The sequence below is a fragment of the Bufo gargarizans genome, chromosome 1, assembly GCF_014858855.1.
Source record: "Bufo gargarizans isolate SCDJY-AF-19 chromosome 1, ASM1485885v1, whole genome shotgun sequence".
Lineage (NCBI taxonomy): Eukaryota > Metazoa > Chordata > Amphibia > Anura > Bufonidae > Bufo > Bufo gargarizans.
This window is the reverse complement of record NC_058080.1, coordinates 129,346,503-129,360,020: the sequence shown is the minus strand read 5'-3', so window position 1 is coordinate 129,360,020 and position 13,518 is coordinate 129,346,503. Positions and strand designations below refer to the sequence as shown.

Here is a 13,518-nt window from a genome sequence, read left to right as displayed (position 1 = left end):
AGAACATGTACTATCTTTTTGCGGAAAGGCAGGATCGCGGACCCATTCAAGTGAATGGGTCCGCGATCTGCTGCGGCTGCCCCACGGACCGTGCTCCTGCATGGCGGCCCATATTTTGCGGGCCGCAGCACGGCCACGGGGCGCACACGCCCGTGGGAAAGAGGCCATAGTCTTTGTAGTTCATATGTGATATATAGGCAGGTAAGGAATGGGAAATGAAATGCTGCAGTCAAGATTTTTTGTATATTTTTATTTTTTTAAGGGAAAAAGGGGAGGGAAGAAAAGGGGAAGGGAAGATCATTTTTTATTTTTTGGGAAACATTTTTTTTATTGTATTTTTTATGGAAGGGGATAAGGGAGAGAAAGGGAAGGGAGAAATGGGGAAGGGAAGTTTTTTTTAAAGTTTTTTAGTTTTTGGGGAAGGGTTAAAATTTTCAGTTTTTTTTTTTCCTGGCAGGCGGCAGTACAGGATGGTGCTCGACGGTTCGCCTTCACACTGGCTCTTTTTCCAGAGGCTCTCTAGATTTCATTTTCCTCCAGAACATGCAGATGCTGAAAAAAGTAAATCTATCAGTTATTTGATATTTGCTACTTACATGTCAGCTCTGAGTGAAATGTGTGCACAGATCCTCCAATGTTTTTTCTTACATTAGCTGCTTATCAGTCCACTGACATTATAACATGTCTGGCCTTGTAATATGCGCCAAAATTATCATGAAGCGTTCAGTATTGTGATAAATCTGGAGCATCTAGTGACGGCCTGGACTAAGTTTACACTGTGTAATGTGTATTATGTATCTGAAATAATACTCCTGTTCCACAGAGTATCTTATAAATGCTACCTACCATATGCCAGCGATCAGCATGATGGTGACGGAGCCGGCCACAGATATTGCTATGAGGGAAGCATTGTTGTTCCGTAGCTCCTCTAGAAGTGGCGGCTCAGGCGCTGTGATGTCAAGCACATCAGGAAGTGTAGGGCGAGGATGGTATGTTTTTGTCGCCTGTTCCGATCCGCTGATAACTAAATGAAGAAAACAATTACACTAATAGTTAATTCCATGAAGAGAACGATAATGACATTGTAGTGTATCTTATACATGAAATAACATGGAATATATGTCAGAATATCAGAATCGTCTGCATCATGGAGGCTCAGAAGCACTGTCAAAACCAAGAGTGGCTCCAAAATACAGAAATGGCTCAAATCTTTCCATTATAGGTTTTTTCTTACAAATACTAATGTAAAATAACCCCACATTATAGGTGACAATTCAGACTTTCAGAACTAGATCCTTTCTCACTAATTATCACCCACAAGTAGATATGAATCCCATGTATCTAAGAATTACCACCCAGCATAGTGCCAGTAATGATATGTCCTTACCTGCCACGTTATAGGTGATCTTACTCACTGGCACCTCAGAGTCCAGGATGGTGGTACACGTGTACCGTCCGGAGTCCCCCATCTGTACGCCCTTGATCACTAGATAGGGCTCCCGGGTGATTTTGGGATTGTGTTCACGATGCTATAGAAAAAATATGGAGAATTATTAGAGCCTCAGATATCACAACTATTTATAATATAATATTTGTAATTTATCATAGTTATATCATTAAGACAAAAATCTATAGAATTACTGATGATAATTTGCTGACATGACAGAAAGTCTGATTTTAGACCATATTGAGCAGCCGGGTGATGATATTGGGTGAAAGGACTTTCTGCTAAGTAGTTTTGGGTAATGAAAGGAATAAGTTTGAGAAGCGCTGCCTTAAAGGGAACCTATCACATTGAACATGTCTGAGCTACAGGCAGCATGTTATAGAGCAGGATGAGCTGAGAAGATTGATATATAGTTTTGTGAGAAAAGATTCAGTAAAACTTTTGTTTTATTCATTTAATTTGCTCATTTTGGGCTTTGAAGTCCAGTGATTGACAGCTATCTGCGTATACACAGGGAAGGCTGTCAATCACTGATAGGACCACCTCCTGGACTTCAAAGTCCAGAATGAGCAGGAATTTAAATGTATAAAACACAAGTTTTACTGCCTGCAGCTCAAATACCATGTGCATCGTGATAGGTATAACCTAAACTGAACAATCTCCCAATTTTACCCTTATTTTCTTGGAAATCTGCATTGTACTTACCAGGGTGAACACGTTGTTATAGGTCTCCTCCAGCCTCGCGTACCATTCAAAAGTACAGTCCAGAATTAGTTCTTCATATTCTGGGATTTTTATATTTATCTCTAGAAAAAAAACAGATTTAAATTTTTTTTTTAAATAGAAGTAATTGTGTAGATATTCTGTCCTACATTTAGGGGTTGTCTCAATAACACGTCTCCTTCTATAAGACCTAATAGGAAATATGGGCATCATAGAGGAGACTGATAGTAACTGGTTATATTCTGCCATCTCCTCACCTCCACAGTTTACAGTCTCTGCCAGGTGAGACTTGTGATCTTTACATGGAGAGCAGGACCGTCCAGTTTTCAGATCTGAGAAAAGAAGAAAGAAATGAAATGTGAGCCGAGCATTAAAGACACTTATAATATTAGAATAAATATGATAATCATGTGCTGGTATCTATCACCCCTCTGTTACCTGCACATGGACAGTATACTGTACAGACTGCCACAAATCACCCTTCTAGCCTGCTTATGGACTGTATCATATTATTTAAATATCCTCCTGCTTTGGGAAGTCTGGTGTATACCAGTGACTGGTATATTTATCGTACGGTGAGGATTTGGGGTCCTATATATTTACTAATGTACTATATGAATGTAGATGTAAGAATAGAAACTTCTACTTTACCAAAACATCTGTTGGAGGTGCACAGGCAGCTGCATCTCTCCAAGTAGTCTGTGAAAAGAGGAGACATCATATAATAGTCAGCGAGTGCTGTGTAAAGTGCTTATGTAGTGCTGCTCACCTCTGTATAATAGGCACAGTACCCACAGTTTACACATAGTTTACACACACTGGTGGGAAAGGTCCATTGGCATGCATTATATAATGTAATCCTAGTTCCTCTGGCCTATGATAGAAATCTTATACCGTACCTTGATTTTTTGGAGGGCCCCCGGCGCAGACAACCTTCTCCTCGGAGCAGGTCTTACAGTTGGTGTAGGTTTGCACCATTAATCCTGGGGAAATGCACTTGTGTTATAACCTTCCAATCTTATAGAGAATAATAATGACAAGAAGCTGAATCTGGTATAAAATGTACTTACCACAGCTGTCTGCACCTGAGGAATGGAGAAGAAAGAAGACATTACTGACCGTCCTCGTTGTCAGACTCAGAAACCTCTCATCTCTGGGTCTCCTTATTATTACATGATGTCAGTGCCTCTGTGTTCGTCACTTTGTTTTCTAGATTTCCATTGACAGAAATCTCTGAGCGGCCCTAGAACGTTCCGGGCCTCTATAGAGCGCAGCAGCTCCTAGTGCAAACATCCCTGGCAGCCAATCAGGTGCCGGCTTTCATATGTCCAGTACAGGGTAGGAGATAACAGCAGTGATCTGACTGGTGGCTGTGGGGATCTCTAGTTTGGGTCTACATTACTATTACTCCCAAGAAGCCTGTGTGTGTAATGCATTTACCGTACTTTCCGGCGTATAAGTCGACCCCCAACTTTTCCTTTTAAAATATAGGGTTTGGGCTATACTTGCCATATAAGACTACCCCTGAATGTCCAGCCCTCCCTGTCTTCAAGATGACCTTCTCCAGTCCAGGGAACTGACTAGGATCTGTGGATGGCACTGTTATGGGGAGGGGGATCTGTGGATGGCACTGTTATGGGAGGGGGATCTGTGGATGGCATTGTTATGGGGAGGGGGATCAGTGGATGACACTGCTATGGGGGGGGGGGATCTATGGATTACACTATATAGCATCTTCTGCTATATGTGTCATCCACAGATCCCCTCCCTATAACAGTGTCATCCACAGATCCCCCTCCCCATAACAGTGTCATCCACAGATCCCCCTAAACAGTGCCATCCACAGATCCCCCTAAACAGTGCCATCCACAGATCCCCCTCCCTATAACAGTGTCATCCACAGATCCCCCTCCCCATAACAGTGCCATCCACAGATCCCCCTAAACAGTGCCATCCACAGATCCCCCTAAACAGTGCCAGCCACAGATCCCGCTCCCCATAACAGTGCCATCCACAGATCCCCCTCCCCATAACAGTGCCATCCACAGATCCCCCCTAAACATTGCCATCCACAGATCCCCCTCCCCATAACAGTGCCATCCACAGATCCCCCCCTAAACAGTGCCATACACAGATCCCCCTCCCCGACGCTCAGAGGAGTATACATTTATAAACTGTAATCCGTAACTTTAACTTTAAATCAGTGCTCATCTCTTTACTAGGGTAACTTACTCTCAGCTCCGGTAACAGGCAGTGCGGGTGGCACTTACTCACTGACGTCACGCGCCTGCACCGCCTAGTGGGACGTTGGTGAGTAAGCGCCGCCTGCACTGCCTGTTACTAGAGCTGAGAGTAAGGTACCCTAGTAAAGAGATGAGCGCTGATTTAAAGTTAAAGTTACGGATTACAGTTTATAAATGTACTCCTGTGAGCGGCGGGGCCCTGTATATTTTAACCCCCAGGGTGTTAGAAAGCAGTTTTATACGCCAGATAATACGGTATATGTCATATTATAGCACGTGTTATATCTATACTATACTATAGAAGAACTCACCTTGTTTATTTGGACACCTCCCTAAAAGTGAGAAATGAAGAAAAGCAGAATTACTAATAGAAAACAATAGAGAACAGAAATCCCCTGTACATGAGGGCTCTATTTATAACACTGCAATAATACAAGAGAAAACTGCACGCATAGCAATTCCCAGTATAGAACATTTTATTCCAATAGCTCCCTCCTGTCACTAGGCTGTAGGGAAAGGAAAACGAGCAGAAAACATCCTCTCTGACAACCTACCAGACACGTAGAAGATAAGTACAATGGTAGACAGAAGAAGATTCCACTTACGGTGGTTTGAGTCCTGGACTATAACCTTGACCTTTTCTTTGAGTCGCTGGAAATGGAGTCCAATGATGTGAAGAAGCTGGACCTCTAAGATATATAAAGAGGAGAAGAATGAGAGTCCGATCCCCTCATCTATCAGTCTGAGCCCCCAACACACTAATTCCTATTAATAAGAGAAGTAGAATTTCCACCTACACATAAAATATTGTACTTACCCTTAAAATCTATATCCAGGATGACGTCCACAGATTTTTTATATTCAGACGCAATTTCGGATATAGCATATTTATCTGGAAGGAAAATACAATAATTATCTATCTATCTAATATATTAAGATCAGTGTATGTGTGTGTGTGTTTGTCCGCTAAAGGAATCCGCACCGTCGCATTTACACTCGCGAAATTTGGCACACAGGTACATCAGGTGTCAGGGAAGGTTTTAGACCACGTCTCAGCTCTCTATCACGTACCGTTCCTGAGATAATCCCAAAAAATGCATTAGCCAATAGACGTTTGGTCACATGACCCTTATCAGTCAATAGAAGCTAGCAGGTCCTCCAGCCTCCACATACACAATTTTACTCCAGGTTTCCATAACAACCCAGCCATTTATCTTCACTGCTGTAGGAGAGCTTTAAAGGAAATCTGTCACAAGGATAATTGCTATTGAAGCCATGGCCTAATAGCACTTAGCACCTTATTTCAAGATGTGCTTTTGTTCCAGCAATAGATGTTTTTATCCTCTGAAAATCCAGTTTATTTGGTATGCAAATGAGCTAGTAAGGTGCCCAGAGGGGTGTCACTCTTGCAGGAAGGAGCCCAGGCACACCTCCTGCCGCAATGTGTCCACCTTAAAACCCTGCCCGAGACCACACTAAGCCACGCCCTGATCTTGTTAGGCCACGCCACCCCGCCACTGAGCTGACAGGGGGTGGCGTGGAGGTCACTGTCAAGGGGGTGGTATGCTGTGAAAGTCACTGTTAAAGGGGAAGGCTGCCGTAAAGGTCAAAGTTAAGGGGGTGGGCTGCTGTGGAGGTCCAATTTTAAGGGACAGAGCACTGTGGGGAGGGGTTAGTGTTAAGGGGTGGGGGGATGTGGATGTCACTGTTTTGGGGCCGGGGGGGATGTAGATGTCACTGTTATAGTGGATAGTGCTGATATCTTTTAACGACGCACAGAAACATTAAATGAAATAGATTAAATATACCCGAGCGAAGCCGGGTCCTTCAGCTAGTAGATTACATAAAATAGAGATAATAGTAATAATATAATTACCCAGTATGCCGACTTCATCCTCAAGGTAGTCCAGGACCCTTTTTTCTGCGATTTTGGCAAACCGCTTGATGTTGACATAAGCTTCTATTGAGTCAATGTCATCGACTTGGCTTTTGATGAAGGTGTTGAATTCTTCCATAGCCATTTTCCCTCTGGAGTCGCATGGTATGCAACAGAGAGACAGTCCGATGAAGACAGATGTTACGAGCAGTAGAAGCCACATGGTCTGGATAGAACCAGACATCTTTAGTAAAATCGCTTCCTGTAGCAAATAATCACTAAGGACGCAAGAGAGCAGAACTATGTCCCACTGAGAAGACAACAGCACTGCACCGGTTACAGCATCAGGCGCCGGTTAAGAGACAATGTCTTTATGACATCATCAGAATATGCAAATGAGGCTCTGAAACAAGCAATTGGATTGGTTGAAAATGTAATATGCTAATTAGGCTCTGAACCACATAAGCTATTGGATTGGTGGAAAATTTAATTGTGGCATCATCACATTCATTATGCAAACTAGGCTCTTGAACATCAGATGTTAGAAGTAAAGTATGTTGACTTTAAAAAACTTTTTTTTAAATATACCGTATTTTTAGCCCCATAAGACACTTTTTTCTCCCCAAAAGTGGGGGGAAAATGTCTTTGCGTCTTATGGGATGAATATTAATGAGTGCTTCCATTATGGAAGCACTAATTAGTACCAGAGGACCGGGAAGTGGTGAAGGCTCAGTTATCCCCGCTGTCACCGCCAGTTCTGTGAGAAGGTCTGGCAGACGTTCTTCTCTACCTCTTGCATGACATTCTTTGTTTTGGATTCACTTTGTCATCTCCTTTCCTTCTCCCAGGTGTCACCTATTTAGACTAATTGTCTCCCTTTATATTCCCTCCCATACTGCCTCACTTTGCGGTTTATACTACTTCCTTGATGAGGTGTTCACTGCTGGAGGCTGCTGCTGTTTCCTCAGATAAGTCTTTTTCCTTTATTTGTGTTTCCTTGCTGGCTTGATTCTAAGTGACCCTGACTCTGTCCGTATTAAGTGCAGGGAGCCAGTGGTCGTGTCCTCTCACTATTATAGGGTTTTCAGGTGTCACACAGTATTAGGTACGTGGGCATGCAATCGTCTACCATAGAGACCCTTGAATGGGCATAGCAGTCAGGGAGAGCTCTAGGGGTTTTATAGAGATCACCCATATGCTCCTTAGTTTGGGATCAAGCCAGTCGGATGTTTATTTATATAAGTTCCAGCTTTCTGCAACATCATCCATGACACCCGCTTCCTGGTCCTCGGCTGTCAGCTGTGCTTTGGCTGTGAGGGCGTTCTGTTACCTCAAGCCGTGCGTGTCAGTTCACAGCACAGCCAGCGGCAGAATGAGCAGGAGGAGCGCTGGAGGTGAGGAATGGCTACGTCCAGAGCAAGAGAGGTAAGTGTTTTTATTTATTTTATGTGCTCTGTAACATGGGGGCTGCATACATGAGGCTGGGGGTTGATATGAGGCAATGGGGGTTGATGAGAGGCATTGGGGTTGATGAGAGACATGGGGGCTGATGAGAGACATGAGGCTCTTATCTGAGGTCTGATTGCGGGTCATTCAGATTGGGGTCTGAGCTAAGGTCTGATTTGGGATATGATCTGAGGTCTTATTTGGGTCTTTTTAACATTGGGGGTCTGATTGGGGGTCTGATTGGGGGTCTGACTTGAGGGCTAATGAAAAATATTTTTTTCTTATTGTCCTCTAAAACCTAGCTGCGTCCTATGGGCCAGTGAATTTTATAGTGCATCAGTTTTTAATGGCTGTTAAAGAAGGCTATTAAAATCAGATGTAGTTCATTTTCTTTTCTTTTTTTTACCCAACCACTGCAGTACCCAGGCTCGGACTGGCCCACAGGGGTACAGGGGAATCACAGGGGTACAGGGGAATCCCCCGGTAGGCCCCTGAGCAAGGTGGGCCCCTAGTCTCCCACCCCCTGCACAAGTGGCACATAACACAGTAGACTTACTGCACTACATACATATATTCAGTGTACAGGACCTCCACCAGCCAAGTGTCACGGCTGGAGGTGGGGGAAACCCCCAGCCGTGCGGTGCCAGAAGATGGTAGGGTTACCCCTTGGCCGGGACCACAGAGTTAGGGAGCAGGTCACCTCCTATTGCGTCCCTAACGCTGACCCTGTCTCCTGTCAGTATGAGCCGACCTTGGTGGTAGGAGGGCTCATACGCCGGAACCTAAAAGTCCCTGCAAGCCCTCAAGTCGGCCCTGAACTAGGGGACAGAGTAAGACGACCTGCTCCTCCTAGACACGGAGGAGCAGGAGTCTCAACGGCCAAGCAACACAGGGGATACAAAAACAGCTATGGCAGTGGCAGTCAAATGGAACCAACTCATCACTCACCTGCCACAGACAACACAACCAGGAACCCATGTGCAGGTGCTGTAAGTACAAGACACAACGGACACAGCACACACCAGACATCACACAGGAACCCTGGACCATAAGCTGCAATAACACAAAACCCCACACACACCTAGATAACACCGTGTAACAAAGGTTTTAAACTTATGACTGGAAGGGTGGCCCTTACAAGAAGGATGGCATCCACAGGAGGCTGCTTCAGCCAAGCATGACTGAAAGCAACCTACTGAGCTGTGCTCCAGACACAGGCTTTATAGGGCAAAGTGGCCACACCCACCGGTCAACCACACCCAGTGACACAACACACACACACTGGGAAGGAAGTTAACCCTTCCAACACACAGAAGGGAAAATACACATACAGGGGAAGTGACCAACCTGATCACCCTGTGGCTGTTGCCGCTGGCAACAACATGGGTGGCAGCCGTCCTGGGAGACAGCCCGAAGGCCGAGACACTGCCACCACATGTACATAATACCAAACGTTGCCACGGGCAGCCACAGTGAAAGGACGATGTCCGTGCGCACCAAACAACAACACGTGCACACCAGACATACAAACAAAGTGCATCCACACACGCACACAACTCCCCGGGAACCGCACACATAGCTGTTGTCCGCGGCAACCGCACTGAGGCCAACTACAATATGCCTAAGCTGCGGTTGAAACAACAACCACAACCGCGGGCAACTGTATGCGGCTCCCAAGGAGTCACGACCATAACCGTGGCCGTGACACCAAGGTTAACATAAAAACGTGTTAGATTATTTATTATATTGGAATGTATCCGCACGGTGGGCCCCAAACTACATTTTACTGGTGGGCCCTAGGTACCCCAGTCTGACACTGGCAGTACCCCTAGTGTGCCTAATGCCTCCACAGTGCACCCTGGACATCCAATGGTCCCCATAGTGCCCTAGTATATAAAGGCCCCCACATAGTGCCCCAGTATATAAAGGCCCCCACATAGTGTCCCAGTATATACTGGCCCTCACATAGGATTGCAGTATATATAAAGGCCCCCACATAGTGCCCCAGTATATAGAGGCCCCCACATAGTGCCCCAGTATATACTGGTCCTCACATAGGATTGCAGTATATATAAATGCCCCCACATAGTGCCCCAGTATATAGAGGCCCCCACATAGTGCCCCAGTATATACTGGTCCTCACATAGGATTGCAGTATATATAAAGGCCACCACATAGTGCCCCAGTGTATTTAATGGACCCACCTCTGGAAGTGCCTACAGGTGCTTTTTAAAAAAAAAATCTCACCTCATCCACTTGAACGCCAGGCAACAGCATAGTGTATCCACTTTTAACGCCCATTAGACGGGTGCACTCCTGTGCAGTCCGTCTGGCACTGAAAACGGACAAAAATAGGACATGTAATATTTTTTTGACGCCTGCTATGCACTGGCTTTTAAAAAAAACAGCCATGTAAATAGGCCCTTAGACTTTGGTTCTGTCACGTGAATAGAGCCTAAACCTTTTAGCATCAATGTAGAAAATAACATAGTTGTTGTGGACATCGACCAGGTTTTCCTGGCTCTTTCCATCTCTCTGTTACCCATGCAACATCACCTACTAGCACACGGTCATGTCACAAATAACACAATGGGCACATTGTGTCCAGAGCAACAGGGGAGCACTAGGAGGACCAGGTGTCCGAGCCGAGCTGGCATGAGCCAGGGCCCATAATAAATTGGGTGAACATGCTCTACTTGCAAACCAAGGATGGAGACAGGAAGCTCACTAGACCCACCTGTAGCTGGTTCTATCGCCCATGATAACTATAAGGGATGAGCGAACTTCATCTTTTGAAGATCGTGTTCGGGTTGTGGTATATGCTGAATTGTGTTATAGATTCTGTTACCACGGACCATAACGCAATTCCATGACAGAATGCATAACGGAATGCCTTTAGAGGCATTCCGTTATTCATTCCGTCATAATAGAAGTCTATGGGCTGCATAACGGATCCATCCGGTTTTCGCTATGCATTCCGTCATGGAATTGCGTTACGGTCCGTGGTAACAGAATCCATAACACAATTCAGCATATACCCCAACCCGAACTCGAACTTCAAAATATTAAATTCTCTAATCCCTAATAGCTATGATTACTTCCAGACAGCAGCTATTAAGGCCTCATGCACACGACCGCTCCACAATTTGCGGAACGGACCGTGGGCCCATTGTAGAAATGCCTATTCTTGTCCGCAAAACGGACAAGAATAGGACATGCTATATTATTTCGCGGGGGCACGGAACGGTGCAACGGATGCAGACAGCACACGGAGTGCTGTCTGCATATTTTGCGGCCCCATTGAAGTGAATGGGTCCGCATCTGAGCCGCCAAAACTGCGGCTTGGATGCGGACCCGAACTACGGTCGTGTGCATGAGGCCTAACTGATTCTGCAGCAACCATTTTGTAGGAACACAATAAAAAACACAAGCAAACATATTTCCTCTAGAACGTTGGCACAGCTAGTACTACCGGTCTGCTCTACGCTTCTGCACTAACATGATACTTCCCAGGATTTCCATGAATAGCTTTTGCTCCTGCTTCGAAGATCAGAAATTTCATCTGTTAGGGAATAGTCGATACTGCAGTTCCCTAATAAATAAATGTAGCATGTTAGGCTACTTTCACACTTGCGGCAGTGTGATCCGGCGGGCAGTTCCGTCGTCTGAACTGCCCGCCAAATCCGCCGATTTTGATGTGACTGAAAGCATTTGTGAGACGGATCCGGATGCGGATCCGTCTCACAAATGCATTGCAAGAACGGATCTGTCTCTCCGCATGTCATGCGGACAGACGGATCCGTCTTGTATCTTTTTTCACATTTTTACCGGTCTGCACATGCACAGGCCGGAAGGACGGATCCGGCATCCCGGTATTTTGAATGCCGGATCCGGCACTAATACATTCCTATGGGGAAAAATGACGGATCCGGCATTCAGGCAAGTCTTCAGTTTTTTTCGCCGGAGATAAAACCGTATCATGCTACGGTTTTATCTTTTGCCTGATCAGTCAAAACGACTGAACTAAAGACATCCTGATGTATCCTGAACGGATTTCTCTCCATTCAGAATGCATGGGGATGAAACTGATCAGTTATTTTCCAGTATAGAGCCCCTGTGACGGAACTCTATGCCGGAAAAGAAAAACGCTAGCGTGAAAGTACTCTAACCAGAGCTTTAACCCCTTCACTACCGAGCCACTTTTTTCACATTAATCCCAGGCTGATTTTGCAAATCTGACATACTCTATTATGTGGTAATAACTTTGCAACTCTTTTTCATATCCAAGCCATTCAGAGATTGTTTTCTCATGACACATTGTACTTCATGTTAGTTTTTAAATTTGAGTCAATATATTTCACCTTTATTTATTTTAAAAAAAAAGATAGAGAAAATCTGGAAAAATTCACTATTTTCTTAATGGCAAATATTGATACCTCACAAAATAGTTATTACTTTACATTTTCCATATGTCTACTATATGTTGGCATCGTTTTGTAAATGTAATTTAATTTATTTAGGACTCTAGAAGGCTTAGAATTTTAGAAGCAATTTCTAAAAATTTTAGCAAAATTTCAAAAGCCATCTTTTTTTAAGCACCAATTCAGTTGTAAAGTGTTTTTTAGAGGCTTACATAATGGAAACTACACCCCTGTAATTATTCAAAATCATTGTTACAAACTTTGTTAACCCTTCAGATATTCCACAAGAATTTAAGGAAAATGGAGGTGAAATTTCAAAATTTCCTTTTTTTTGTTTTAGATTTTCGATTTTCTTACATTATTACTGTAACATAGCAAGGGTTAAAAGGAAAATAAATATCAATATTTGTTTCCCTGATTCTGCCGTTTACAAAGACCCCCCATATGTTCACAAAAAGGACGTATGAGCGTATAGCAGGTTTCAAAAGGGAAGGAGCGCCATAGGGCTTTTGGAGTACAGATTTTGCAGGATTGAATTTTGGGAGCTATGACGCATTTGAAGACACCCTGGGGTACCCCTACAGTGGAAACCCCCAAAAAGTGACCCCATTCTGAAAACTACACCCTCAAGGAATATTTCAAGGTGTGTAGTGAGCATTTTGACCTATCAGGCATTTCACAGAATTAGGAAACACTTGGCTGTGAAAATGAAAAATTGCAATTTTGTACAGAAAAAGTTGCTTTACACCCAAATGTTTCACTTAGGGGGTAATAGGACAAAATGCACCCCACATTTTGTTACCCATTTTCCCCCGAATAAGGCAACACCCCACATGTGCTTGTAGCTTACTGTATGGGCACACAGAAGGGCTCTAGATTTATGCTGCTAAATATGTATTCTGCAGGCCTGAATTTGCAGGAGTGCATTTTAGGTGCCAAGTCACACGTTAATAATTCCTGAGGCCCCCATAAATAAATAAAAACAAGAAGTGACCCCATTTTAGAAAGTGCACCCCTGTACGAACATTGGAGTGGAAAGGGCACCTTAGACCAAACTGGAGTTTCACAGAAGGCAGAAACACTTGTCAAAGGATTTAAAAGCTCACGGCTGTAAAAATGAAAAATTACAACCAGATCCCCAGGGCTAACAGGAGAAAATGCACCCCAATATGTGTTACCCATTTTCTCCCCATTATGGAAACACCCCATATGTGCTTGTAGCCTGCTGTATGGGCGCACAGCAGGCAAAATGCTAAATATGGATTTTGCTGGCAGGCCTGAATATGGATTTTAGGTGCCATGTCGCACGTTAATGATTCCTGAGGTCCCCAGAAATTAAAAACCCCAGGAAGTGACCCCATT

General features: G+C 44.3%; 1 protein-coding gene across 1 annotated transcript; it reads right to left on the bottom strand.

The window, feature by feature from the left end:
* Positions 1-457: 457 nt before the first annotated feature.
* On the bottom strand, positions 458-3,251 carry LOC122935425 (izumo sperm-egg fusion protein 1-like). Its single transcript, XM_044291216.1, has 8 exons — positions 3,241-3,251; positions 3,070-3,153; positions 2,822-2,869; positions 2,428-2,502; positions 2,153-2,253; positions 1,388-1,529; positions 847-1,024; positions 458-552 (listed from the first exon to the last, which is right to left on the bottom strand). The coding sequence occupies exons 2-8, from the start codon at positions 3,146-3,148 to the stop codon at positions 492-494; spliced, it is 684 nt and encodes a 227-aa protein (XP_044147151.1). The 5' UTR covers positions 3,149-3,153; positions 3,241-3,251; the 3' UTR covers positions 458-491.
* Between the last annotated feature and the right edge of the window lie 10,267 nt (positions 3,252-13,518).

Coding starts and splice junctions, on each gene's coding strand:
- LOC122935425 (XM_044291216.1), bottom strand. CDS start 3,148: ATGGTGCAAACCTACACCAACTGTAAGACCTGCTCCGAGGAGAAGGTT. Junction 2,870..3,069: donor GGGCCCTCCAAAAAATCAAG/GTACGGTATAAG, acceptor CTCTTTTCACAG/ACTACTTGGAGAGATGCAGC. Junction 1,530..2,152: donor ATAACAACGTGTTCACCCTG/GTAAGTACAATG, acceptor TTTTTTCTATAG/CATCGTGAACACAATCCCAA.